Source organism: Accipiter gentilis, chromosome Z, assembly GCF_929443795.1.
Source record: "Accipiter gentilis chromosome Z, bAccGen1.1, whole genome shotgun sequence".
In the NCBI taxonomy this organism is placed as follows: domain Eukaryota; kingdom Metazoa; phylum Chordata; class Aves; order Accipitriformes; family Accipitridae; genus Astur; species Astur gentilis.
The window spans coordinates 18937501-18965314 of NC_064919.1; the positions used below are offsets into that span (position 1 = coordinate 18937501).

The 27814-nt window shown below is 43.5% G+C and overlaps 1 protein-coding gene across 1 annotated transcript in view; it reads left to right on the top strand.

Annotated features, from left to right (window-relative positions):
• The first annotated feature begins 16490 nt into the window (after positions 1-16490).
• The window catches only part of LVRN (laeverin), a 50479-nt gene continuing 39155 nt past the window's right edge, over positions 16491-27814 (top strand). Inside the window, exons 1-3 of the mRNA XM_049794766.1 lie at positions 16491-17113; positions 25277-25419; positions 26624-26763. Of these exons, the coding sequence (XP_049650723.1) occupies positions 16491-17113; positions 25277-25419; positions 26624-26763 (906 nt within the window). The remainder of the gene's footprint in view (positions 17114-25276; positions 25420-26623; positions 26764-27814) is intronic.

A 27814-nucleotide genomic window follows, 5' to 3' on the forward strand; every position in this document is an offset into this window, starting at 1 on the left:
GTTACATGGTGGCATTCTTGCCTGTATATATCACATCCCCAGAAAGCACAGAGCTGGATGCCACAACAAATCCAATTGGTGAAAAATTTCAGCATTTCTACATATTTTTCATTTCACTTCAGTTGAAGAGTTTTGTCTGAACTTTAAATGGTTCGCTTCAAACTTAGAGCTTTGCAGATATGTTTTTATTCCTTATTTTTATGGTAGATATTTTAAAGTTATCATTGTATTATATCTGTTCATAATTACTTTGTTATTAGAATTACTGTAGGTATTTTTGTAATAAGTATATTAAATTTTACTCAGTAAATTAGTTATGGAGGTTAGGAAATTATATTCAGGCATTTCATTGTTCACTGTTTCATAATTCATATTAAAAAAGAGAATACAAAGAAAATGACTGTATAAAATTACAATGTGAACAATTTAAAACACACTTAAAAATTAAAATAGTTTTGCAAGTATACAGTCCAATACTTTTGAAATGGTTTACTTCATATTAACTCAAAGTGTCATTTTCATATTTTTCACTGAAATTAATGTTTCCTGTTTGCTGCTGGAGATATACACATATTCTACCCCTGTTTGCTGCTGGAGATATACACATATTCTACCACTGCTGTGTAGCAAGATTGGCCTCTGTAGGTGTGCTAACAGCTGTACCTATGAACTTCTGTCTACAGTTGGCAAGAGTAAAGCTAAGGATTCAACTTTGAGCATGCCATCTCAGTTTTGAGAGGCTCTTGAAGAGTAAGCAAAAAAACAATAGAATAATAATAATAAAAAAAAAAAAAAGAAGAAAAAAGCTGCCATATTAGCATGCCAGATGCAAGCCCCTGGTATTATTTTGCTACTTAGAGCCTGTATCACTGAGCTATTTTGTACTTACTTATTTTGCTGGAACCTAGCAAGCTCTCCACTTGCACAGGTTTTCTTCATTTCACCACATGATCCCAGTGGATTGCATGGTCAAGATGTGATTTCTGAGGCTATTGGAGGGGGTGGTCCTTTCTGTATGACAGGAGGCTTAGTTAGCTCTATGTGTGCCTTTTCTGGTACTGTAGTCATTTTGTTGTGGTAATCAATTTTACACAAAAGAGAAAAGGTAAGATACTTTTGGAAGCAACCACAAAGACTTTCTAGGTTAACTAGAAAGGAGTGTGTTTGCACAAAGTTTTTGGCATAAAAGATGTAAGAGTAGACCTTTACTAATTTCTCTTTTGGTTTTGAGGCAACAATCTTTCTACACATATTAAAACATGTAAATAAGTGAAGCAGATGTTCAGAATTTCCTCTCCCCCCCCCCCCCCCCCCCATTGGATATCTATTGTTCCAGTTCTCTGATTGTTTGGACCATTCCTGGAATTCTTGTTTTTAAGTTAAAAATTCCAAAAATGTTTTCTTGCTGCTTGTCTGCCTCTTTCTTTTGCAATTGCAAACAAAAGTGCTTTGCTAGCAGTATTTACAATATGGAATAAGAGAATCTTTACATGACTGTAACCAGCTGTGTATGTTCACATTCAATGTTTTTCTTTTAAATAATCAAGTGTGTGCAAAAGATGTGGCATTTTGTAAAGGTATCCTGAGATCTATTTCAGGATCAGCCAGCAGAAAAGTAATAATGGATATATACCTAGAGCAGTGTAATGCTAAACTTTTAAAAAGGGGTTCTCAGAAATTTTTTTCTCTCTCAGTTGACAATATCTATGACATTCCCTGTTTAGAGATACAGGAAACCTTCCTTTTACCTATAAAGTTAATACTTTGCAATTCCTTCATCCCATACTTCTCTCCAACTCCAAATTTGTCACTCAGTTCCCACCACAGTACCTCTTTCCCCTTCTGCTAATTTCAGGAAAGGACCTTTGTTTGGCACAACAGTCATGGCAATGGCAAGTGTTGGTGTGACAAACCACTGTACCAACCACGCCAGTTACCCTCAGATTTCTGCGCGTGAGGCATTTGTGTGTGATTAGATACTGGTTTTGTGGCAGGTTTAATGGTAGATGAGGCAATAGACTAGTTTTGGTTCCTGAGTCCTGCTGGTTGCTTCAGGCTGCTGGTGAGTATCATTATTTCACAACTGCTGGATATCTATCATTTATGAATGATAAAGATTTTGAGTTGCTTTTCAATACTGGATATAGAAGCAACACTCTAATGAGAGTTCATGCAAGGAAAACTAACGGCTGTGCAAGTGGAAGATGTCTCCTAGATGGACTTTAAGCTTGGCCCTGTCTTCCCTGTTCTGTGGTAGCAACTGGTCCATTGAGCTGTGAGTTGCTGTGGTAGTGGGGAACCTACCTGATACAAATCACTCTAATGGTAGTAAGGGATACAGCATGACAACAGAGATGGCAACAACAATAAACACAGTTGTCGGGCAAAAGTCAGCTTGGTTGTAGTTTCAGAAGGACAGTCATTATGTTAAAATGAAGTCACCATTCCCCATGGTGAAGTCTTTAATTCTTGCCTACTATGATCACACCACTTTGTTTAGGGATGACACAATGAATTTGGGGAGACTACTGAGACAATTCTTGGGATGCACTCCAAGCTTCATTATTTCTGCTGCATACTACCCACAACAAAGAACCATTAAGATATTTGAAGCAATCCTGGATTGTCATTGTATGATCCAATAAAATAAGTTTATGCAACTGAATTATCTATTACGTGAGTGAAGGAATCATAGAATCATATAGGTCAGAAAAGACCTGTAAGATCATTGAGTCCAACCATCAACCATGCCCTCTAAACCATGTCCTGAAGTGCCTTGTCTACACGCTTTTTGAATACCTCCAGGGATAGTGACTCAACCACTTCCCTGGGCAGCCTGTTCCAATGTCTGACAACCCTTCCAGTAAAGAAATTTTTCCTAATATCCAATCTAAACCTCCCCTGCCACAACTTGGGGCCATTTCCTCTCATCCTATTGCTTGTTACTTGGGAGAAGAGACCAGCACCCACCTTGCTACAACCTCCTTTCAGGTAGTTGGAGAGAGCGATAAGGTCTCCCCTCAGCCTCCTTTTCTCCAGGCTAAACAGCCCCAGCTCCCTCAGCCGCTCCTCATAAGACTTGTGCTCCAGGCCCCTCACCAACTTGCTTGCCCTTCTCTGGACACGCTCCAGCACCTCAATGTCTTTCATGTAGTGAGGGGCCCAAAACTGAACACAGTACTTGAGGTGTGGCGTCACCAGTGCCAAGTACAAGGGGGACGATCGCTTCCCTGCTCCTGCTGGCCACACTATTTCTGATACAGGCCAGGATGCCATTGGCCTTCTTGGCCACCTGGGCACACAGCTGGCTCATATTCAGCCAGCTGTAAACCAACACCCCCACAGGTCTTTCTCTGCCGGGCAGCTTTCCAGCCACTCTTCCCCAAGCCTGTAGCACTGAATTGGGTTGTTGTGACCCAAGAGTAGGACCCAGCACTGAGCCTTGTTGAATCTCATACAATTGTCCTTGGCCCATAGATCCAGCCTGTCCAGATCCCTCTGTAGAGCCTTCATGCCCTCAAGCAGATCAACCCTCCCTCCCAACTGGGTGTCATCCACAAACTTACTGAGGGTACATTTGATCCCCTTGTCCAGACCATTGATGGAGACATTAAACAGAACTGGCCCCAATACTGAGCCCTGGGGAACACCACTTGTGACTGGCCGCCAAACGGATTTAACTCCGTTCACCACCACTCTTTGGGCCCAGCCATCCAGCCAGTTTTTATGTAGTGAAGAAGCCATGAGCAGCCATTTTCTCCAGGAAAACACTGGGAAATGGTGTCAAAGGCATTACCAAAGTCCAGGTAGACAACAGCCACAGCCCTTCCCTCATCCACTAGGCAGGTCACCTGGTCATAGAAGGAGATCAGGTTGGTCAAGCAGGACCTGCCATTCATGAACCCATGCTGGCTGGGCCTGATCCCTTGCACATGCCATATGAGTGCACTCAACATGAACCACTCCGTAATGTTCCCTGGTACCGAGGTCAGGCTGAAAGGCCTGTAGTTCCGTGGATCCTCCCTCTGATCCTTCTTGTAAATGGGCGTTGCATTGGCAAGTCTTCAGTTGTCTGGGACCTCCCCTGTTGACCAGGATTGCTGATAAATGATGGAGAGTGGCACGGCAAGCTCCTCCACCAGCTCCATCAGTGGTCTTGGATGGATCCCATCTGGTCCCATAGACGTGTGGGTGTCCAGACGGCGTAGTAGGTCACTAACCATTTCCTCCTGCATTATGGGGGGTATATTCTGCTCTCTGTCCCTGTCTTTCCAGCTCAGGGGGCTGAGTACCCTGAGGATAATTGGTCTCACTATTAAAGACTGAGGCAAAGAAGGCATCAAGTACCTCAGCCTTTTCCTCATCTCTGCTGGCAATGTTCCCCTCTGTATCCCTTATTGGGAAGGAGAAAAATGATTAAGCAGTAGAATAAAAGTGGCATGCTACCAGGGATTTGGCTCACTTGCTTTTTTTTAAAATACAATTGTGTTAACTAAACTTTGAAAATATTTCCAGTCTGAGAAATAAAAACCATCAAAGTGAATATATGCAGTTGTTCTATTCAGAGACAGAGTCCTGTATGGCTGCATTTGGTTGAACAAGTTTGTTTGGGATATTTCCCCTAGTAGTCTCTTGAAAAATTACCCACTGTCTGAGAAGATTCTCTAGCAATAGGATTGATCCCATAATATACTGAATGTGAACAGAGGGAAGTAAAGAAACCGAGAATGGTGTAAAACACTGTAACTTGGTGTGTATTACCATTCAAACAGAATTATTTAGGGGAAATTTAATTACCAGGGGGAAAGATCAGGAGAGGTAGCTCCTGAAGGTGTAATGGACCGGGTAAGATGAGGGCAGATCTTTCTTTGGAAGGCGTATTGTCCATTGTGCTCTATGTTGCTTTTTCAGTTTGACAACTTTCTGGCCCAGAGAAGCAATGGTTAAATACTGTACACCCATATAATGCCATATTAATTGTACTGCTGTCTATACTTGTTTCCTGACTAGTCTGCACCCACTCTGTATCTTATGACAGCATTGTCCAAGGATTACGACCCTGACACTTGTGGAAAGAACACGACTGATGCGAGGACTCCTTTTTGCCCTTTGTGTTTCCCAAATCCAAATGAGGACAAGATGTTAGGGTTCAACATTTGAGATTTCTATGTCTTTTGAAATGAGATTGGAAAGATTATTGTAAAGGGTTGGGTTCTAATGTATTCTTGTTCATATCCACTTTAAGAAAATACAGACAGAACAACAAAAATATGAAAAGGGGAATAAGGATGAAGGAGAATAGAGCCAGATTTGGCAGAAGGGTCAAAGGTTGCACTTGGGGTTATTAATGTTTTGCAAAGTCAGTCATCCTGGGAATTGAAGAAACATCTGTAATGGCTACTCCACATTGTATGATACTAGTAAACAAACCCAGAGACAAGAAACTGGAGTTTTTCAGATCATGGCTCATGAATCATATTATCATGATCTTTCAGCTCCACCTATGAGTTTTCTGACTCACGAAGATCTGCTCACACAAACACCGAGCAGATGGTGCCTTTGAAGAGTTCATAATGAGCTGTCTGCCTAAATGAATTCTCAGGAACTAACCCCTGGGTTAGCAACACACGAAAGTGAGCAGAGAGAAAAGAGTGGTGGACAAAAGGGACGCGTAAAACACAGAGTGATTATTTTTGACCAGTCCTTTTTCATCCTTTACAGAATCCATACTCTTTTTGCATATCAGTATAGAGCAGAAATTAATCTGATGGAATAAATGGGATATATGTCTAAATGAATACAAGACAAGAAAGGTAATACTCTTTGTTTGATGTAGTGAGATGTCTCAGCCTTTGCCTGTGCAATGCTTGGGGAAAACATTTGCTGAATATCCTTTTATGTAATCCATGCAAAATAGGGGTGTCCCAACTACATGTTGTGGGTCATCTTCACTTTGTAATATGTTATCTCCAGTTTGATCAAGATGCGGAGAAAGCAATGGGAGTATGAGCAAAATATGAGTGATATTATTCTACACAGTGGTGTCCAAAAATTTGCTGCATTAGAAGGCCAGCACTGGTGTCACTTTTTGTGAGCCCTGGAATGACATTCTTGCTTTCCACAATCCATGCCAAAATAATTCTGTGTTTTTGTACTTTCCTTGTCACCTATTCCTCTGCATTTTGAAACATCTTGATTTATGGAAACATACCCCATTGAAGCTCAAGGTAGCTGTAAACTCAAGATGTTGCTGAGATGTGAAGCTACCTACTTTCTATGCTGAGATTCATCTTTGTGCGTCAACCACAGCAGGAAAAAAAGCCTTTGCTGTGAAGTGTCTTTACACCAAGGGTTTATTTACACCAAGATGCTATCAGCTGAAGTAGAGTATGGAACAGGAGTCATCTGAAAGGGAAAGAGAACATTTTGTTATATTACACAAATAAACACTTCAGGGTTCACATTTTATTGGCACAGGCAATATTTTGAGCACATGGTGAGGGAAGAAGTCATGCAAAGAGGGACTGAGGGAATATTAAATGAGTAGATGGATTGAGGGGGTGCTTGAAATGGGTAATCAAAACCAGAAGGGTTTGATACTTCAGAAAAGGAACACTACAAAGCTTAGACTGTTCATCCTGGACATCATTTGGAGAGACCATGAAATGAGTGTGGGGCTGGTAATAAAAACTGAGCTTGCTTGAGAAGCTTCCAATAGCTTCCTATGAGGTCCCCAGAACAAAAGTTATTTTAAAATTCCTTTTTGTAAGTGAGCCCATGATAATCCTGTTACAGCTATGTTGGGCATCTGCTTGGGCTTTGAGGTTTATCTCTTCTTCAGGGTCAGCGTCAGGGGGTGGGATATAGATCTTGTGGGATTCAGGTTTTAAGTTCTGGTTAAAATTACAGTTGTGTTTGTAGGGTTACTTCATTCCCAACAGGAGTGACCCCAGAGAAGAAAATAAGAACCCGTTTGTAATGTTAGGGGCAGGAACTGAAAATGTGTGCATATGTCCAACTATTATCCATTATTGTTCTTACACAAGAGCCCTTTCTTCTGTCACAGCACTGGAGCCTCCCCTGGAAAGGCCTCCATCCATTTTCTTAATTTTGCCGGGTACTTCTCTAGGTCTAGGCAAAGCAGTGATGCTGTTGAGACAGGATGTGATCCCCTCCTTTCCCCAAACCATAAGGAGATACATGATCTGTGCAGTGGTCACTCCAGAACCAGGTGTGACTGATGTAAGGCCAAGAGTGATGTCTGATGCTAGCAATAAATCCTTGAAAAAGAGGGAGATCTGGTGGCATGGTGGTATTTAAAGATGGATGTGACACTGAGTCAGTATGATACCAGAGCAGTAAAAGAAGTATAGTGAACCAACGAAGTTCTTCAAGATATGAATGAAACCAGTTTGGGACAGCTGTGGGAAAAACGCCTTAAGGACTAAAATTCATGAAGAATACAGCAAACATTTTTCTCTCCAAGTAACTGAGTGGATTATATAATTTCCCAGAGGTTACTAGCTGACAGTGTAAGAAATAATACTGGTATGTGATGTAGACAAGCCGTAAGAGAAGGACAGGTACCTTACCCAGTTTGCTGTTGAACAGCTTCTCTTTCTCCATGCTGAGTCCAACAATGAAATTTTCTAAAACCTGTCTGACTAGCTCACTGCATGAGGTCCAGTCACCACTAGCAGATTATCCCAAAGGCTTGCCAGGTGGTGGGGTAGGAAGAATCCCGGGGCCACCCTTCTTCCAAGTGGCTAGCACTACACAACTATGCTCTTCCCCAGTGTCAGCACTGAGCTCTTCATAGCCTGAAGATTTGAACGCTTTCCCACAATGTACTTGATTTTTCCTTGGTATTTATTTTAGTTTATCTGCCTGCTAGGCTTCCCTCTCTTCTTGCCTGGCAGCTAGATTTTCTAATTTCAGAGTGAAGTGTGTGGCCAGCAGCCCATTTCTTCATGTCACTGACATAATTTTTTCTGTTTTCAGAACAAACTAATAACATATGTTGTATGCACCCAAACTTTCTCAGGTTGAACTTGCCTTAGTCTTTGGTCATGTCTCCTTTTTTTTTTTTTTTTTTCTTTGTTTGGGGGTGTGTGTGTTTGTTTGTTTGTTTGTTTGTTTTTGGTGGGAAGACTCTGCTTCTGTCATCCCTGTAGCAGACATGAAGAATTTGGGATCCTCCTTTTTGTGACATGTCTCTCTGTCCCTCATAGAGATTTGATAATGTGATGCTGCAAGTTGATTATAAATGGCACGGGTTCCCCATTCTGACTTTCTAGTAAAAGCGTAGTTTTCCTGCAGCTAGACTCTAATCAGTCAGAAACTATCCCCTGAATAAACTAGTGATACAGGCTGCTGCTTTCTAAGCCCTGTGACTTCCTATCATTTCTCCTCACCTGCCTTCAGCTGGGAGTTGTCTTCTCACTGATCTTCATATCACCATCTCCATCTTTCTCAGAAATGCATCCTGACTGTGTTCTCCTAATGCCTTTCCAGTATCACCTCATAAACCACCACAGCACATTTAGGAGTCAGTGGCATGGATCAGCCTGCAGTCCCAGCTCTGCAAAAAAGAAAGATCAGAAATATTTCCCCAACCCTATTATTGCCACTGAGCAATGCCTCTGAGGCATCTACTATATAATTAGTCCTGCAAGAAGCTCTGGCTTTTGTAACTATAGTTTTTAGAACACAGACAAATGCACAGGAGTGTTTTTTTTATTACTAGAAGGAGACATTCAGAGGCTGATCCACATCCTTTACTCTGTTATGATCTTTTCTGCACTGAAGACAGGGTCTAGTAGCCAGCAGCTTTATTGTTTTACACACATAAATTTTAGGTGAAAATTTTATTCCTATCCTATTGTAAATAGGGACATCCCATTTCCATATTCTATTCTATGTCACATTCGCTGTAGGAAACTGATTTGTACAACAGCACAGGGTACATCCCCTTACCAGGTCTATCTACAGAAAAGATTTATGATTTATATTTTGTAATTCATGCATTCTGAAACAATTCCATGACTTCCATCACATATAGGTTTTCTTGTGCCATGTTGCATGACACCAAGTACAGACATTTGCCAAAAATACTGAAATTATTTGCCACCCAATCATACAGACTTCAGCAGAGATCTTCCTCTTTTTTGTCTGAATGGATCAGAGTGTTTAGGGATCAGATGAGATCAGATTTAGGGTTTGCAAGAGCAAACCTTGTGAGTAGGAACAGAGACCTGCGATGGGATTGCAGGCTACACCAAGAGAAGAATGCTAAACAAACAGGCACGGTGCTCTGAGATGCAAGAACAACTTGGGGTGGAACATACTAAAGGGTTAAACTGGAGACCTGTTTTATTCCATTTATGAAAACAGGCTGTCTAGATTCTGTAGGGATATACTGTGCTCTAGATTCTGTAGGGATCACAAGTTGACATGTAGCCACATTCTGCAGTGAAGCACAGGTTTGTTGGACAAATAAGGATTCAAGGAGTGTTTTGTGAACTTCTTCAAGAAGTGTATCTTGCAAAATATAATACTCAGATTCTGCCAATAAAGACTACTTGTAAGCTTTAAAGCTGTTGAAGTCTTGGGTGTTTAGTTCTCTGCCAGCATGTGAATTCGTACCAATAATTTTCAGGTGTTCTGTAGTCTGACTGGTTTAATGCAGATTTTAATAGGAAGAAAAACCAGTGAGAAAGCAATTTTCCTCATTTCTCAGTAATTTTGGAAAATTTGGCACATCACAAAATGTAGCAAACATCTTGAAAACATTTAAAAACAATCTTTCAGTACCTGAAGTGTATATATATTATTTTTTTTTATGATGATGATGATCATGAGCCAGTGGTGCTTGCTATAGGTGTGCAATAATAACACTTTGTTGCAGAGCTAACTCTCAGCACAGAAAAAGCAGGTAGTTTCCTAGGACACTGGGGCAAGAAAGGTTGAGATATACAGATAGGGTAGCCCAAAAGGAGTGGATCTGTAAGGCAAAGCAGTTGTTACAGAGGACCCAGTCCTCAAAGCATATGCATTTCCAGGGAGTTAACTTCAGATTAGCCGTGGTGTCTGGGACCTCTCTCTTCTGGTGTCCTGGACTGAATGCCCATCACTCTTTGGAGCGCATGAGGTGCACCAGGAGACCAGTTTCAAAAGTCCTGACAAAGACTGAACATTGCCCACCGTTCCAGACACCCAGGCTGGCTGACACCTGCCTAATGTGGATAAAGAGGTTATTTCCAGCAGGATCAGCCATTGCTCTCTTTTCTGCTACCCTCCTCATAGTAACAGGAGAGCAAGCCAAATGCTTTAAGGTTCTGCTTATTTCCCTTTCAGCTCCCTGTGCAGCTCTAGGGCTGAAGTAAGCTTCGTGATGCATTTCCTACACTTGGCTGTTGCAATCTCAGGCTTGCATACCATCCAAGAGACCTACTTGCAACAGAAGCAGATGAGATGAGAGGAGACACATGTGTCCTTGGTCCAACTCCATTGGTCTAATTCCATGGGTAAGAAATAGTTTACAGTATCTCAATATGTCAGTTCTTCAAAATTTAACTTCCTATTCGTCCTAGAGAGCTGATAAATCTCAGTATGACTAGCACTCAGGGGACAAATACCACATTCCTGCTTCATTTCAGGGAAGCTGCCAGAAAAATACTGGACATCTGAAAGCTTGTAAAACACTTAATAAAAAGGGCCAACAACTTTGAATACACCCACATTCATCATATTAAGAAGTATCAATCTACTGACATTTAATGCCATTTAAAAAACTTGCAAGTTATTTCTGGTCAAATGTTTGCTCACTTTCATACACAAGCCTGAAAATGTTGGCATATTTGAAGAAAAGCTGATACCTATTCAAGTTGTTTTTAACTGCAGTAACAATCAGAAATCATTAAACAAAAGTTAAATGCCATCTGGAACAAAATTTCACATGCTGCAAATGATTCATGCATCCACTCATCTTTTTCTTATTAAATCCTTAATTCTTTTTTTTTCAAAGCTTCATTCCAATTAAGAGTGCATGGTTACATGTTTTTTTTCTTGCGAAGCAAACTGGTGAAAAAGTGATGTACTTCTTTCCCACATATCCTCAGTTGCAAGACTTGGTTTATCAGTTCTGTTAATTGCCTGCCACAGCTTAGAAGCCAACTGATAGAGTTACCAACTATACACAAAAATTACTGGTAAAACTGCAGCCTCCTTACTTCCTGCTTCGGTGTAATTTTTATCTCCTGCTCATATTCTGGATAGTGTTTTTCACGTCTGCTGTAGTTACTTGTTGGTTACTTTCCATACTGTTCTGTGGATCTCCTCCTGTTCCTTGGAGACGCTTTCCTGACCCGACCCTCAGAGGAGGTTGCTCTCCCAGGTATCACACACCTTCAGACAGGGCTGCAGGCCTCTCTTGCTCCTTTGAGCACCCTGAGCTGTTTGGAGGGAGTCCTCTCCAGCTCTGAGCACAACTCTGCTCACTGGACACACAGATCATTTTGTTAACACCCAGTTCTATGGTTCATCACTACGCCATTCTACCCATGCTATTTAGGGATTGTTCTGTTGTCCTCCACAAGCGGAAGTACCCAAAGAAATCACTAGGTTTTGCTGCCTTTGCTGTCTTTTCTTCATTGGTGAGAATTGTTGCTACTACCCACCATTTGCTGTGTAGATCCAAACCATCAGATTGGTACGTAGCTCCATGGAGGCAGTCAGCGAGGCCCTGGTAAAAAGTTCACAGCTGATCCATCGAATGAGAACAGAATTTGCAAACAAATTTTTGCATGGTTTGGTAGTCTGCGCTACAGAGGATTATCAGTGGCCTGCTGGTGCAAACCACAAAGGAACATCTTTTAATTAAAGCAGGAGTGAAAAAATTACTTCAATTACAGTATCAGACATCATTACCAATAATGGCAACATTTCAAGCGTGCTTCCCTACATACAATATTTTAATTAGATGCATGACTTTCTATGGTGAAAGCACTTTCCTTGCTCACATAGTGACCACCACGCAATGACACGTCACTCCAAACTGTTAATCTGAGTTTTCAATGTCATGTTTTTTGATGATACTCCAATGCTTGGTAAAATGTGACCCTTTTAAATTGGAAGTCTCCACATTGCCTTTCTGTACTGTCCTGTACAGGCCAGTTAAGACAATCTTGTCAACACAAACATAGATCCACGCTCAGTTGCTACTTTGCCAGCTTATAAACCTTATATCCACTGACAGATCTGTACAGGGAGCGTACAAAATCTCTTTAGGACAGAAACATTGAAACAGAGGTTTTGGAGGTGGTTTTTTTTTTTTATCGTTAGTGAAAGGAAACCTCCTTCTTTCAAGTCTAATTCCAGTTACTTGGTAACTAGTATCACCTGTCCCTCCATGAGGGACGGCATAAAGTGTTCATCCTGAGCCTGCAGGAAAGCTGAGGACTTCTTTGACATGTTCAGTAAGAAGTTACGATCCTCAACTGCTCATGCTTGGCTCATGTATTGTACGTATTTGCAGCTATGCTAACTATGCATGTCCACCTATAGCTCACATTTCTTAATTCAGATAGCTGGGAAACCTGAAATATCCACTAAATCAGACCTCCAGAGCAATAGTAAAAGTTGCGACTTCAGCATCTCCTATGGAATATACTTCCAGGCATTACATCTTCAGCCCTGATAGATTATTGGCTCTGTTAAAGAACAAGAAAAAAGGATGCAGAGCAAATTACAGTTCATAAAATGAGCAGACCAAGTTAAAAAAAAAAAAAAAAAAAATAGGGACTTCATAGATCCCTCATGCCTAGAAGGACCATTGGTCTGACTTTGTAAATACAGAAAAAATCAGGCACCTCCCCAAAACCTGAAGAGGAAACAAGATCTACAGTTCTGTTAAAAACAAAGTTTCTGGAGTGCTGATGACCCCCAACTCCCACTGCTGGAATTGCCATACATGCCATCACTCAGAATTCTCAAATTAGGTTGAACAAATCACTAATAATGTGATTTCAGCCTAACAATTACTTCACATTGCTTAAACACATGATTATCCTTTTTCTTAGCATTCAATATATATGATTTATGATGATATCACAGTATTTTTTATGAAAACAATACTATTAACCTGAAAATCTTGATGAACTTTAAGAATGGGTCATTGTAATATTTTGCTAACTGCAATTACATGTCGAATATCCCACATGAAGTGTTGTTTACCTTACTGCACCTTAAAGGATAGTAGATCCTGTGCTGTCATATGTGACCTTTCTCTGTTGTTTAAAATTTGGTGGACACCGACAGGACTTTGAACAGTTAGTGAGCATGGCACAGACCCCTTCATCTGGAACAAGATAGTGAAGTTTGTCAGATGCTTTGGTGTCCCTCAGAGTAACAGAGCTGTCTGACTTCTTTTATAACAGGTGATTTGTTTCAGATGTGTACTAGAGGCTTCTGCTGACTTAAATACAAGCCTACTTTTTCCATCCAAGGTCAGGATTTGGGCTGAGCTGTGGCCTGAACAAAAGACTGTGCCTGACATGCTGTAGTCAGAGTGCCTGTCCGGGCCTAGGACCTCCTGCAGCTTTGGCTTCAGAAATGTGTTGTTCAGACATCTTAACTCCACAAATAAGTTCAGCAGGATGGTGAACTGTAATGTATGCAACAGAAGCTACTCACAAGTTTTGTACTGCATGCAAAGTATTTTCCCATTTCAAACACGTCAGTGTGTGTGATCCCACCAGGACGGGAATCCACAGTCATGGGCTGGTAAAAGCCTTCACCTATCAGTTGCTTTATAAGGTAACTAACTGTTACAAATTATTTGGGAGGAAAAGGTAGTTAAACAGCACTTCTTAAAATATTTATTGTAAGTCATAACTATTGTTTTTATTATGTGTTAATTGAGGAAAGGACCAGGTTTGAATTCCCCACTGCAAACAAGAGAAAATAAAGTACGGTTTATGGATATGCACTGGCAACTTTAAAACATAACCTGCACCATTAAGAAGGGCAACCTTCTGGTAGGGTCTGCACTACTTACTGGCCGATTACTGAGCAGTTCTGCTTGTTTTCACAGACATGGGAAGAAATGCCTCACAGTTTTGATTTTGCCTGTGTCTTGTTTTGAGGGGGTGAGTGGATGAGCATGGTTTTATTGAACAATGTCAAGGGTGTATAACAAACATTTGGAACTCAGGGTATTGAAACCCTCCATAATCTTCTATGACATCTGGGCTCTTGGCTTAGAAATACTGGTGCACTTCTGTGATTTCTTCTCCCCTTCACCTCCTTTTTTGCAGCACTGTCTTTCCTGATGTTTGTGGGAGCTCTTGATCATTCATCTTACCCAGTCTTTGTAGTGTGTCAGCACTCCCATGGGATGGAGCAACTCTGTGGACTGGCATAACAAACTGCTTCCCAAAATTACACTTAAAATAAGAGGGAAAAGATACTTTCCTAAACAATTGAAAACATTTTCTGTGAAATCTTTTAAGTGACATGCAGCAGGTCAAACTTGTTTAAAGGCAGTCAGTTCAGGGCTGCTGTGTGGCTCCAGGTCCAGCAGTCTCCAAGAGGTTTGTTGGAGATTGTTGTAAATATAATGAATGTTGCAGAACATGCTAGGAGAAAAGGAAGAATCTGATGATGTGCAAGATGAAGAGTGAAGGTATGTGAAGCATGTGCAAGGACAGAAGGGTGAAAAGATGATGGGTTGTGTGGAAAGCGTACAGAGGCCTGAACTGAAGAAACAGAAACAGGTCCCAGGGCATGGGTGGGGAAGACTGGGGTAAATGAGAACAAAATGTGAAAACTAGCACAGAAACAGAAACATACAAGGCAAACTGCGTGAAAGAAAACAGCAGAAGATGGGCCATTGCCAGAAGACAGCCTGTTGGGAAGCTAGTGGGTAACAGCAGTAAAGGCATTGGGGCAGGCAGCAGATTAGGTGAGAAGAGTGGGGGAACCCACAACCAGCAGGACCTGCTGGCAGAGGGGATCCCCTCCACCCCTCAAGTGACAGGAAAACAACAGATTATGGTCTTCTGCTGGAACCAGCCACTTTCTTTGTTCAGTGGCTCCAAGCTATTTTCTAGACCTGCAACAGCCACCCCTACTGTGCCCAGCACGAGGAAAACAATAGCTGTATTCTGTACAGGCCCACGGAAAAGGTCTCTCTCTCTCAATTAACAAATAAATTAGCAGGAGGCATAACCTTTAGTATTAAGTCATTGAGGTGAATTTACTTTAGTCAGTTTAGCTTTAACTCTGGCGACAAAACAGACTAATATCTAATCCAATGCCTTGTTTTTGCAAAAAGAGCTCTCTAGCGTTGAGGGTGGCTGTTGTGTGAGCTATAAACCCAAGGGACATGACTCAATGCGGGGAGGGGTGAGGGGGGGATGTGAATTTAAAAAACAAAGGAGATGGAAAACCTGCTTGTAATCCAGATTAAAAACTGTCAGGGGCAATGGCATGGCAAGGGCCACTGTTCCTGGCTACTGCTCCTGTTAACGCATGGCTCATCGTGATTTAAAAGAGGAGCTGCAACTGAGCAAAACCAACAGGCAGGTTTTACACGGTGACAAAGGCTTAATTTTGCAATCTGGCTGGCAATCCGGCCTCAGCTCGGCACACCCTTTAAGTACGTGTTTAACTGGGAACACGGGATTAATCCTATTGATTGTAACGGGGTTAACTATGCACGTAGAGCGCGGCGATGTTTATAACCTCGAGTGAACTAGGCAGCGAAGTGAGGCTCTAAAGGAGGACAGGACGATTTATCAGAAACCCACTTTGGTCGTGCTTTTTTTTATGTGCCAAGGATCCTTCAGACTCGACGGCTTTCCCCCACATCTTTCAACGTGTATCTTTCTCCCCAGAGCCGATCCGCTCCGCTCCAACTACGAACTCTGCACGCTTGCAGCGAACCCCCGTTTTCTCATCCTTTCTCTTGCCATTCCTTACGGCGGTGAAAAAGCACGAATACCCGGGGGTTTGTTTCCTTCCCCTTTCCCGGCCTCCGCTCCCGCCGCGGCGCGGGGATCCCCCCAGCTCCGGACCGACCGATGAGCGATCGCTCATCCCCGGCGGTCCTCGGGCGCGGAGCCCACCCAGCACCACCGCCCACCCCCGCCGCCGGCTGCGCCCCCACCCCCCACCCCCGCCCCGGGCTTTAGGAGCCACTGCTCAGCTGCGGGCCGCCGCGTCCCCCCGCGGGGCTGCTCGCTTCAGCCCGGGGGGCGGCCGCTTCCCCGCCGCCACGCTGCCTCCGCCCGCCGCGAGGGGGCCGGGGGCCGCCGGGCGGCCCGCCCCGCCGGAGCAGCCCTCCCGGCGGCGGGTCCCCCGGCGCGGGGAGGGACCCATCTCCCCTCGCCCGGCCCGGTCCGGCCCGCCCTGCCCTGCCCTCAGACGCGCTCACTCCCCCGCTAAGGAGCTGGGCGGCGCGGGCCGGCCGGCGGCGCAGAGCGGCGGGGATGTGTGGCCGCGGCGGCCGCGGGCTGTACGTGGGGCGGAGGGCCGCCGCCCTGCTGGCCGCGCTGCTGCTGGCGCTGCTGCTGGCGCTGCTGGCCGCGCTGCTGGCGCTCGCCGCTCTCTACGGGCGCTGCCGGCAGGAGGCGCCGCCGCCGCCGGCCCCCGCCTCGCCCGCCGGCCCCGGCCCCGGCCCCGGCCCCGGCCCCGCCGCCGCCCCGCCGGCGCCCGGCCTCGGCCGCCGCCTGCCTCGCCACCTCGTGCCGCTCCACTACGACCTGGAGCTGTGGCCGCGGGTGCGGCCGGGCCAGGCGGGGCCGTTCGCCTTCACCGGGCAGGTGAACATCACGGTGCGCTGCCGGCAGGACGCGGACGCGGCGGTGCTGCACAGCTCCGGGCTGCGGAGCCGCGGGGCCGCCGCCGTGCGCGGTCCCCTGCCCGAGCCGGGCGCCGCCGTGGAGGTGGCGGGGCTGCGGCAGGAGGCGGCGGGCGAGGTGGCGGTGCTGGAGCTGCGCGGCCGGCTGCGGGCCGGGCGCCGCTACGTGCTGCAGCTGGGCTTCCAGGGCCGGCTGGAGGAGGACCTCGACGGGCTCTTCCTCACCCGCTACACCGACCAGGGACGGAGCAGGTAGGCGGCGGCGGCCGCCCCGGGGACCCCCCGCGCCCCTCCGCCGACGGGCGCCGGAGGCCCGCCGGCCCCGTGGAGGCGTCGGACGCGGCGCCGGGAGCTGCTGCGTCTCCGCGGAGAGCGTTTCGGGTGGTACCGCGGCAGGGCGGCACTTGGGGGAGCAGCTCGGGCGGCGGGAGGGAGGGAGGGCTGCCCAGGGCGGGGTGAGCCCCTCGGCACAGCCCGCACCCGTTCGTCAGGTGCACGTCGCGGGCTGCGAAGGGAGCGTGTCGGAAACTCGGGTCCGTGCTCCGTGATGGTCGCTCTCCCTCTCCCTCTCCCTCTCGCTCTCCCTCTCCCCCCCTCCCCGGAGAGCGCCGGCCAGGCTGCCCTGGCTTTCCTTCAGCAGCTGCCTTGATCCGCGCCAACGGCTGGTGGCGGCGGCTCGGGAGGACCATGCTGAGGTGGTTCGCGAAGACCTCCTTGCTTGCAGAGGCTGCTGTGCCGGAGTTAGTCTGGGAGGGCTCACCGAGGGTCTGTCGTCGGCAGAGGAGAGAGCCTATCTCAGCTGGCCAAGCGACGCTTTCTGGACGGTTTCAAGCCCCTCTTTCCGTGCCGTTGAGTGGCAGCGAGGGCTCAGGCAGGACCTGCGCCCGGTTCCTGGGAGCCACAGTCTGCCCCGGAGTCTTCATCCCGGCACCACACACATTGCGCAGCGCCGACAGCTGACCCCATGTCCGCTGCCTGTGTCTGCGGGGAGCACGTCTTTATCTAGAACCCAGGATTTCAGATGTGTTTGATGGGCATGCGTTTAGAGACGTCGACCCCATGCAGTTTCCGAAGTGTGATGGAGTGGGATGGGTGGCCCCTTTAGACAGCTGGACTTTGTAGGTGCTGTTGCACATGAAGTTGCCGGGCTGTCATCAACCAACCAATGTTTTCCTTAGTAAGTGCTGTTACGGTCCTTTCCTTTTTTTGTTTTCTTTTGAACTGCAAAATCAGCACTGGGGCATTGTGAGCTTGTCAGGCAGTCAGTCTTCTAAAACGTATTTTCACCCTTAAAAACAAGGCTTGCTTGTTTATTTTTTAGTTGGGAATCTTCTCATGGTGAATTGCGTTATAAACTTCTGGATGTGAAACTTGCTAAAGAAAAGTAAAACTAAAGATTATGGTTTAAATAGTTCCAGTGGAAGACAAGTTTCCCAAAATAGGTCTTTAAAGAAGAGGCAGATAAATTGCTTATTTTAAAGTGATTTAATTTTTAATAATTAAAGATGTAGTGAATTGCTGAGGATCAGCAATCAGTGAGTCGAAAGGAAAACTAGAGTTAAAATTCAAGTGTTCTTGGCTCCCAGCCTACTGATGAGTCCACTAAAGTAAACGGTATCTCAGCAGTCCCTAGATTTCTCGTTCAAGCAGGTAATTTTCAGTAGGAATAATATGAAACCACAAAATTAAGTTAATAGTTTTTATTGAAATGATGGAGGACTCTGTAGTTTTTCTGCAACAAGTTGGCTTTTCAGCTGCCAGCTCTTACGTCAGTCTTCACTGATACCATTGTCTGCCACATCTGGAAAATTTAACTTATGCAGACTTTTTTTTTTTTTTTTTTTTAAGAAAAAGAGGTAAGTTGGTTAGCCTTAGAGAAAAATGAAGTATGGTAATACGTATTTTTAGGAAATATATTCTGTTTCTCTTCAGTTGCTATTTCTTCATTCACTGATTGTCATTCATGGGATTATTTGTGCAACTTTTGAGTTAAGGAAAATCTAGAACGCTGTACTTAATTTACATAGTTTAAAAAAAAGCCAAATAATAAGAAAGGAACAAGCACTTAATTACTTAATACTGTATCAGTGTGCTTTCCAATGCTGTATTAATTCAGTCAAGTCCTGTCTCAGAAACACTGAATTAGGCTATGACATTTTTTGACTCAGACTGTGTAAAACTCAGAGGATCCAAAAAAAAAAGGTACTGTCAGCTGTGCTGCCACAGTAGAAAATAAGAAAAAAATGTTTTTAAATCATTAAATTAATGTATATACTTCAATTTCCCATTGTTTATAGGATTTGTGACAATTGTTCCATTTCATTCGTAGCTCATCACAAAGCACTAATGAAATGTGAGACCGCAGTCTGGTTAAAGAGATGCTAGTGGTGTTCAGACACTGAAATAAATCAGAGGAAATCTACTGATTGCAGATATAATGTATTGTTTTGGTTACTTGTCGCTGCCTACATTCCTGATATTCTTGAATGGATTTCGCTTATCTTTTCTGCTTTGAAAAGGTTTTCTCTGGATCGAGAGTATGCAACAGTATCTTGTTATTTTTTCCTTCACTAAAAATTAAGTCATCACCTTACTAGCCATTTCCTAATCTGATGGGGTCCAGTTACACTGAAGGGATTTTGCCTTCCTCTTTTTTTTGGAGGAGGTGTGTTTTGAGGGATGTAGTTTGTAAGCTCTAGCAAGCTGTTAATGATGTAAAAAGTTGGATTCTAATGGATTACATAGATCAGGAGCGATTTAAAAACATTCAGTGCCCTTCAGCTCTCGGTGTGAAGCCTGTTACTATTCTGCGAGGAAATCGCAATCTCCAGCAGACTGTCCTGTAGCTCTTTTAAAGTGACTTGTACCTGGCTCTGGCAGACTTTCAGGGTCTGATTCCTGCACAGCCTTCTGACTGCAGCACCTAACTTAAAACATCAGCTGTAACGGACAATGTGCTGTTTATCTGCGGTCATGCAGACTCCTGTATTTCTTGCATGCACTAGAAGCCTTAGTGGGTTTTGTAATTTGTGCTTATGGAACCACTAGAGACCTCTTGTTTCAGAAGAGCTTAAGCAGAGAAGGGCAAGGTTTCAGTAGACAGCTAGATCCTAAAGGGAAGCGAAGTCTTTGAAATGTTTGTTCCATTTGGGCATTGGCACCAGCTTTTTTCTTGGTCAGATATCCCCATTGCTCTCAGCAGGTTGGCAGAATTAGCTAGCTGACACAAAGTACTGTTCCCTGTCCTCTCTCCGAGTTGGAGCTGGAGCACGCTGGCAAGGTGGTGTGGGAAAGCTGTTTGCAGAGACAGCTATGTTCAGAAGTGTTAACCTCACCTCCGTGGAAAACAGAAGAAACCAAAGCCCAAACTTCACTAAATTTCCAGCACAGAAATTGTTATCAGTTTGATCATTGATGACTGCATATATTTTTACTGTTGTTGACAATTTGTACTACCCACCTGATCAGGTCTTACACACAAAAGAAAACTGAAAAATGGGAGCACTCTTTATGGATAGTGCACAGCCCATATCTGCAGTGCTTGCAGGAGCAAAGGAAGTAAAAAAGGAGGATGCTCCCACTTCACTAGCACTAGGTATTTGAAGGCTTTCCTGTTGAAATAGAGAATCTGTATTCTGCATATAGCTGGGAGAGTCCATGCCAGGATCTGGGTAGGCGGAAAGATACAGAAACCACCTTTGCCCTCCTTCGCTGGCAGCGCTGGCTCAAACAAACATATACGATGCAGGAGGTTTGTGGTAGCATCATTCTGCATACAGATCTTACACTGCTGTGAATGAGCTCATGTGTACTACTCCAGGGTCAGAGGATCCCTATGGAGTGTACTATAAAATGCAGGCTCTATGTCACTATTCACATCAGTGTTTCAGAATCCTTTGAGAATTTTGCTCGGTAGCCATTCTGCGCATGTCCTCTGCAACTTCTATGAAATACTTGACTGCATAGGGCTGGTATTAACAGGCATCCCAAAATGTAATCAAACACAGCATTTGTGCTGATTTTTATCAATTGCTTCTGCACCAATTACTAGAATGAGGGCAAAGGGGATTAGAACAGCATTGGTACAGTTAATTGTGCCTCAGAGCAGGGGATCTGAAGTTCTTAGCTCTGTTTTATATCAATGTGTGGGTAAGACCATCAAAGGCATAGGACAGAGATCAGAGTGAGTAACAGGTTTGGTGTTTTCTTGGGCTTCATCTTAGTATTGAGCACCATTCACCTAAAAAAGGGACTAGGTCCTGGGGACAGCTGGTGCACAGAACAGGATTCTGCTCACTGTAAAACTCCCTTACTTCGAGCCACTTCAGGGTTTGTTTTACGGTTTAATTCTTATGTATTTTAAAAATGGAAGAAACCAGATATAAAACATGTTAACACAAAAACCTATGATGCTATCAGTATGACAAATAACATTATTTTAATGAGAAGGCATTTTTAGAAGAATAACCTTTTTTTTCATCAGCATAAAACATTTCTTCTACAATTATGCTGGGTTTTTATCAGGTTAAACAGTCTCCACTGGATGTTCATGTACTATACAGGATGCACTCCTGATTTTCCTTCTCTTGTTTTTTAGACACTAACTGAAAAAAAAAAAAAAAGAACCTGTGTAGTATAAAATGTCAAAGATTTAGACTAAGATATCCTGTTATCTGTTTGTTTCTCGTTATTTAAAAGTATTGTGGCTTTTATTTTGTTTTACTAGGGGAAGGAGGCATTATATGATACTTAAGAAAAAAGAAAACGAAATCTATCCACAAAACTGTAGGCTTAAGAGAGGAATTTATTTGTCTGCTTAGGCAATGTTAGGCTTTTTAAAGTTTTAAAAACTTAATTTCCTTTTGGGTAATTTGTTTTGTGAAAAAAGTTTGCTAGTAATTCAGTTCATGCTAATACCTTCACCTTAAAATAACCCCAGCAAACAAAACCAAGAAAAAAGCCTCAACAATGACTCATTCTGACAAATGATATGAGGTAATGTGTGTTTGAAACACCAGTTATTTGTGTATCATGCATGGAACATTCCCTTTTTATTTTATTTTATTTGGAGTCTTGCTGAAAAATAACATTTAATCTGCCCTCATATTTCTTTTTTATCATGATGCTTTTGCCCAATATATGCTGTTTTGTATTCTGGAACAAGAATGTCTTCTGGGCAGATTTGCTAACTGTCTGCATCAGTTTCTGCTGGTGCAGAGCCTCCTGAGGCAGTAATTGCACTGGTGTGGGGGAATTTGCAGTTGTGGGGTTGCTCAGTGTTTCCTAGAACGAAGCTGCAAGTGACTGCATAACTGAATGCGCAAAAGCATACTTTGCATGGGTGGAAGGAGATAAGAGTATTTTCAGTGATTAATTCGCTCGATGAAGTGGCCTGTCACTTTTGCTGCTCCTGTGCAACCCTGGCAGAAGTTTAAGTCACTTTTCTGTCATTGGACAGGGTAAAAGAGGAGAGGAGGTGATACTTCTGTCCCAGGTGGAGCTTCAGCTGCATTCAACAAGGCAGCTGGTGGCTGGCACAGCACACACTTGACCCTTCAGGGAATCAGGTCCTTAAAGAAAATCTTCCTGCACTGACAGTCAAGAAGTCAAATGCACTGTGTTGCTCTCTCTCTAGCTGTTCCTCGCTTCAAAATAGACGTCATGGTCCTGATAGTCGCTGTGGATCAGCATGTGTTCAACATGGGTTCTTTTAAATGTCATAAATTGTGTTATGGTACAGGATCAGATATGTCTGTTAAATGCAAAATATACTATGTTTTGAGAGTATAGTGCTTTTAGAGGGTCATTCTGTTGATATTAACTCAGTTCTCCAACTTCAGCAATGAGGATGACATAACGTAGATGAACTGCTGATGCTTTCGGCACTGGGTTGATTAGATCAGCTTTGAGCAGGGTTAGATAGCACAGCTATTAAAGTGGCAACAGCCAAACATCTTTCAAAAGAAGAGGGCTCCTGGAGGCCTGGCCGTGGCAACTGGGTGGAAAGCATTGTTGACTTTTGTCAATGGAAGCAGGAAGTTAATGACTCTGTTCCTTGGGTGGAATGGCACACAATGCAGTATGTCTTCTGCAAAGTGATGTAAATATCAATGGAAAGCTAATCCATTAACTTCAGGTCCCAAGAAAAGGGAATCTTAAAACATGCAACCTTAGGTTTCGGACATGGTTCAGTCTGTGGTGGGTTGACCCTGGCTGGGCAGCAGGTGCCCACCAAAGCACTCCCCCTTGTCAGCTGGACAGGGGGGAGAAAATATAACAAAAGGCTCATGGGTCAAGATAAGGACAGTTTAATAAAGCGAATGCAAAGTTTGCATGTGAAAGCAAAGAAAAACAAATGACGTTATTCTCTACTTCCCATCAGCAGGCGATGTCTAGCCACATCCCAGGAAGCAGGGCTTCGGTATGTGTAGTGGTTGCTCCAGAAGACAAAAATGCCCCCCCTTCCATCTCCCTTTACTTAGCTTTTATATCTGAGCTGACGTCATATGGTATGGAATATCTGTTTGGTTAGTTTAGATCAGCTGTCCTGGTTATGTCCCCTCCCAAGATCTCACCTAGCCCCAGCCTGCCATTGAGGGGAGGGCAAAAATGTTGGCGAGACAGCCTTGATGCTGTGCCAGCACTGCTCAGCAGTAGCCAAAACACTGGTGTGTTATTGACACCTTTCCAGCTACCAATGCAGAGCACAACACTACGAGGGCTGCTATGGGGAAAATTAACTCCATCTCAACCAGACCCAACACAGATCACAATCAGGCGCAGTCACGCTGTGCTTGTAGTGCAGATCTGAGCATTACATAATGTTACTTAATGCATGGATGCTGTCCTGATGGCTACTGGCTCGTTTGGGATGTCTCTATGCTAAGTATAAGCCTTTGTGAACCTGGTGTGAATACGCTGTTAGGGAACACCTTGACTACAGCTGAAAAATACTAGCCCTGTGATAGTATTGAGGTCACTGAAACAGGAGATTAGGCCATTCTTGTATGCCCAGATGCTGACTGCTACTTGGCTGACAGGTATGGAGCTTTGAGAACCACTGCGTATGTATTTTTTCTAATTCCTGGTAAAGATGCCCTAATGTGAACAGCCCAGATGTACAGCTCTTCTTTGAAACTTTGGCCATGGGACACGGTGATTTATCTTTTGATTCCAGCCAGTCACAGGAGAAGAGTCAGAGATCACTCAGACAGATCTGATCTAGTAGTTATTATATTGAGTTCTAATCAGGAATTTTAGGCACGTAAAATATTTAGTAAGTACAGATGGATTGGCGGTCAATACTCTACTATTGACTACACTTCAAGTTAGTATGGGGTACAAAGATTACCACGTAAGCTTACTATACATATCTTAAATGTTACATGCATGCTAAAAATGTCACTTACCAACCCATCGATGTCTGGTGTTACGTAAGGGATCTCTCAGCCTTGAGGGGTAACCTTGAGAAGGGTCGCTACTCAAGGGGACATCAATGCTGTGCAGCCAGCTGCTATGGAGAGAGAGCTCAATGGACCCCGATGGCTGCAGATATTTATAGTGTAAAGCTGTTGATTTGTCGTCGGATCTTCTGCTGTTAATGCCGTTTCAGACTCTTACCAGCCCAGTCTCCAGCCAAACCTGTTTTTTGGGTTTGATGCTGAGTTCTCACCTATAGCCTCACACAATAGGATTAACTTTGGTTGGTCGTACTGGCTGAGCATCTGCTTGGACCAAAGTTCAGTTAGTTCAAACAGGAGGAGTACATCTGCCAAAGTGTGTCACGGAGATCTGCCCCAAGTGAGGCAAGGCTCCATGGCATAAGGTAGAAAAGGATCCTTTTGAATATTTTCCTGGGCTTGCCAGTGCACTGGGACAGCACTGGTGCTGCTTTCGCTTGGGTTCTTCTCTACGTGATTTGACAGAAGCGTGTGAGTGCATGTATACCCAGTTACCTAACAGTTACAATTTTTTATTAAAATGTACTGTTAAAGTAAGAGTGCATGAATCAGAGTGAGGAGCAGGTGTACAGAGAGATCCTAATTATGAAATTAAAGTTGGACATTGTATCACTTTTGAGCACTGGCCTGCTGCCTGCAAAACTTTAATCAAATCCATCTTAATAAACAAACTAGAAAAGCTCAAATATTTAAAATATGATATCTGGAAAAGGCCTGTGAGGGAAAAAAAACCCCAACCTAATTAAAAAAGACTGATTTTCTCTAGAAGCATCCAAACTGACTGTTGGGCATGGGGATTTAATCATGGCTTTAAATAATAAACAAACCTTTTCCCAATCTGCATACCTATGTGATTCACTTCTTGCTTTTTCTGATTTGGTGTTTTTATGCACTATATATTGATTTTGATCAGCTGTAGCATGCTGGATTAATCTTACTTGTATTTTTAATACAGTATGGTGATTGCCTCCCAACTGGAACCAACGTATGCCAGGACAGTTTACCCATGTTTTGATGAACCTGCCATGAAGGCCACATTTAATATCAGAATTGTCCATGACCCAAGCTATGTGGCTCTTTCGAACATGCCTGCTATTGGTAGGTAAACAGCAAGTAGACTTAAGGATTTTTTTTCCCCCCTGAATTACTTTTAAAAAGGCTGTAATTTATCTAAACAGACTGTACCATCCAATAGAGCAGTCCATGTACTAATGCCTTGAAAATGCACAAAAAATCTGTGTGTGTGAACTTAAAAATTTGGAGACAGTTATTCGTAATTAATGTCTCTGATAGCAATAATTCCATAGTTTTGTCAGTTGCTATGTGCTCTCCTGTGGGTGCTGGACTTGTGGTTGCGCAGGGTTTGATTCCCAACATTTACTGCTTAGTCAATGTGTCTTTCTTACTGCGTGATGTCTGCTTAAAACAAAATGGCAGCCCCAGTATGCAAAGCCTGTAATTGTGGTATTAAGGGATTCCTTTCATTCTAAGTAGATTTTAAGACATATTTACAACATATGAAAAATTGTTTTACCAGACAGAGACACTATAGCCTCCTGTGTATGTGCAGAATAACAAGAGGACTGTAAGGCTCTAGAGATGCTCCTCCCATCCCCTGCTGGGATCTTGTGTGGGATGCAGGTGGGGTATAAAATTCCAAACAAATTCCATAAATTAGTATTCCTACAGAAATCTGTTGGATTACTTGCCTCTTTCTTAATGGCTTTTTTCTGCAGTTCAGTGCCATGAATCTTTATTTTTCACCTAAATAATTTTCAGCCAGTGAAAGGAAGTTTTATGAGATTTGCAGGGAAGCTAAGTAACTTAGGAATTATAATAGATTGGATCTCTGTGAGAATCACTTGAAGCATTTTCCTCCCCTGAGAATCTTGTCCACGTCCCCCGTATTTAGAAGGAAAGTATCTGATTAAGTATTTCATAATTCTCGGGCACACGTGACCTATATTTGAATCATAATAGATCATACATTTTAGAGATATGCAACATGGGATAAATTGTCCACAGTTTGCCCATATCCTGAAACTGATGTAGTTTGATATGCTTCCAAGATTTCAGTTAGGAAGCTCAAGAGTGGATTTTTGGTGTTTGCATGGAAGGTCACGACTCAGATACATGGCAATAGCAACAAGTCTGGCTGCTTGCCTTCTACCAGAAACATATGAAGTTAGTGCAGAAATACAGCATATTGAAGAGAGGTGTAAAAAACCATGCAGAAAACACAAAATTCCTTGTTTGTTATGGAAGAGCAATGGTTTGAATATGTCTTTGATATTTTTTCTAGATGTATCTGAAATGAAGGATGAAAATGGAAGCCTGTGGGCTGTTACCACATTTAACACTTCGCTGAAAATGTCAACTTACTTGACTGCTTTTGTGATTTGTGATTTTGATTATGTCACCAGAACTGAGCGGGGAAATGAGGTAAATAGGAGGCTGCATAACACATTATAGCAGTTTACAACAGAAGTTGGCTCTGTGGTGCATCGTGCTTCAGAAGATATCACAGACATTAGCTGTGCTTTCCATTCCAAACCTATTTGCTTATGTGGCAAAACTACTAACATTTATCTTGCAGATATTTCTATGGAAAGCTTTCCTTTAGGACAATTAGTTTATTGTCCTGTCCTGTTTCATACAAGTTCACAAGTAGGTATGGGCTCTGTATCTTAAAACTTTAGGAGCAGCTACGGTGCAGAAAGTACTGGTCATAATTCAGGGTCTTCTTATCTTCTTAGTAGTCTTAGTTGGAATAAATAGCCATTTCCGCTGCTGTGACAAACCACTGAAGTTCAGTGCCTTGTTCTCCAAGGCCCTTTGGGGAGCAGCGTCATGACATCAGTAGGACCAATACTGTACTCCAAGCATTTTGAATACTAGTATTTTAACCTTTTATTCTGCATGGACATATTTTTTAGCCTCCAAAAGTGACTATTCTGTGTTTGAAGCTTATTCATCAGTGAATATTTAGTTTTTCTCTTACACTACAATGGCCAAAGCTTCCTGAGGGAAACTGTAAAAAATATACTCCAGTGGCGCCAATTGTTCCACTTTCCTTCTTTCGCTGAAAGTCAGCAGGGAAAAGATGTATCAAGTTGTTCCAAAATGAATAGCAGACTGAAGCATAAAGCTATTAAGGGTAGCATATACTTGCTCTCCTTAATAAATGAGAGCACAATGGTTCATGGTTACTTCACTGTCATCCTCCTGGGGAAAGGTGGGACAAGGTGGGAGGACAGTGCAGAGGTGACCTAGGAAGCACAATATTAGCTCCTTTTTAAAGTGAAGATTGGATTTGGTATGTCATTATCTGTATAGAACACGTTGGATGCTTACAGCTCTGACTGTGTTGTCTTTTCCTTGGGCTGATGGGTACTGACAGGAGTCAGCAAAGAAAGCATTCAAATGAGTGTTATTCAGAGGGAAGAGGCACCACCTGTGTTCTGTGAGATAGAGGGGAGAGGGTATTTTGCCC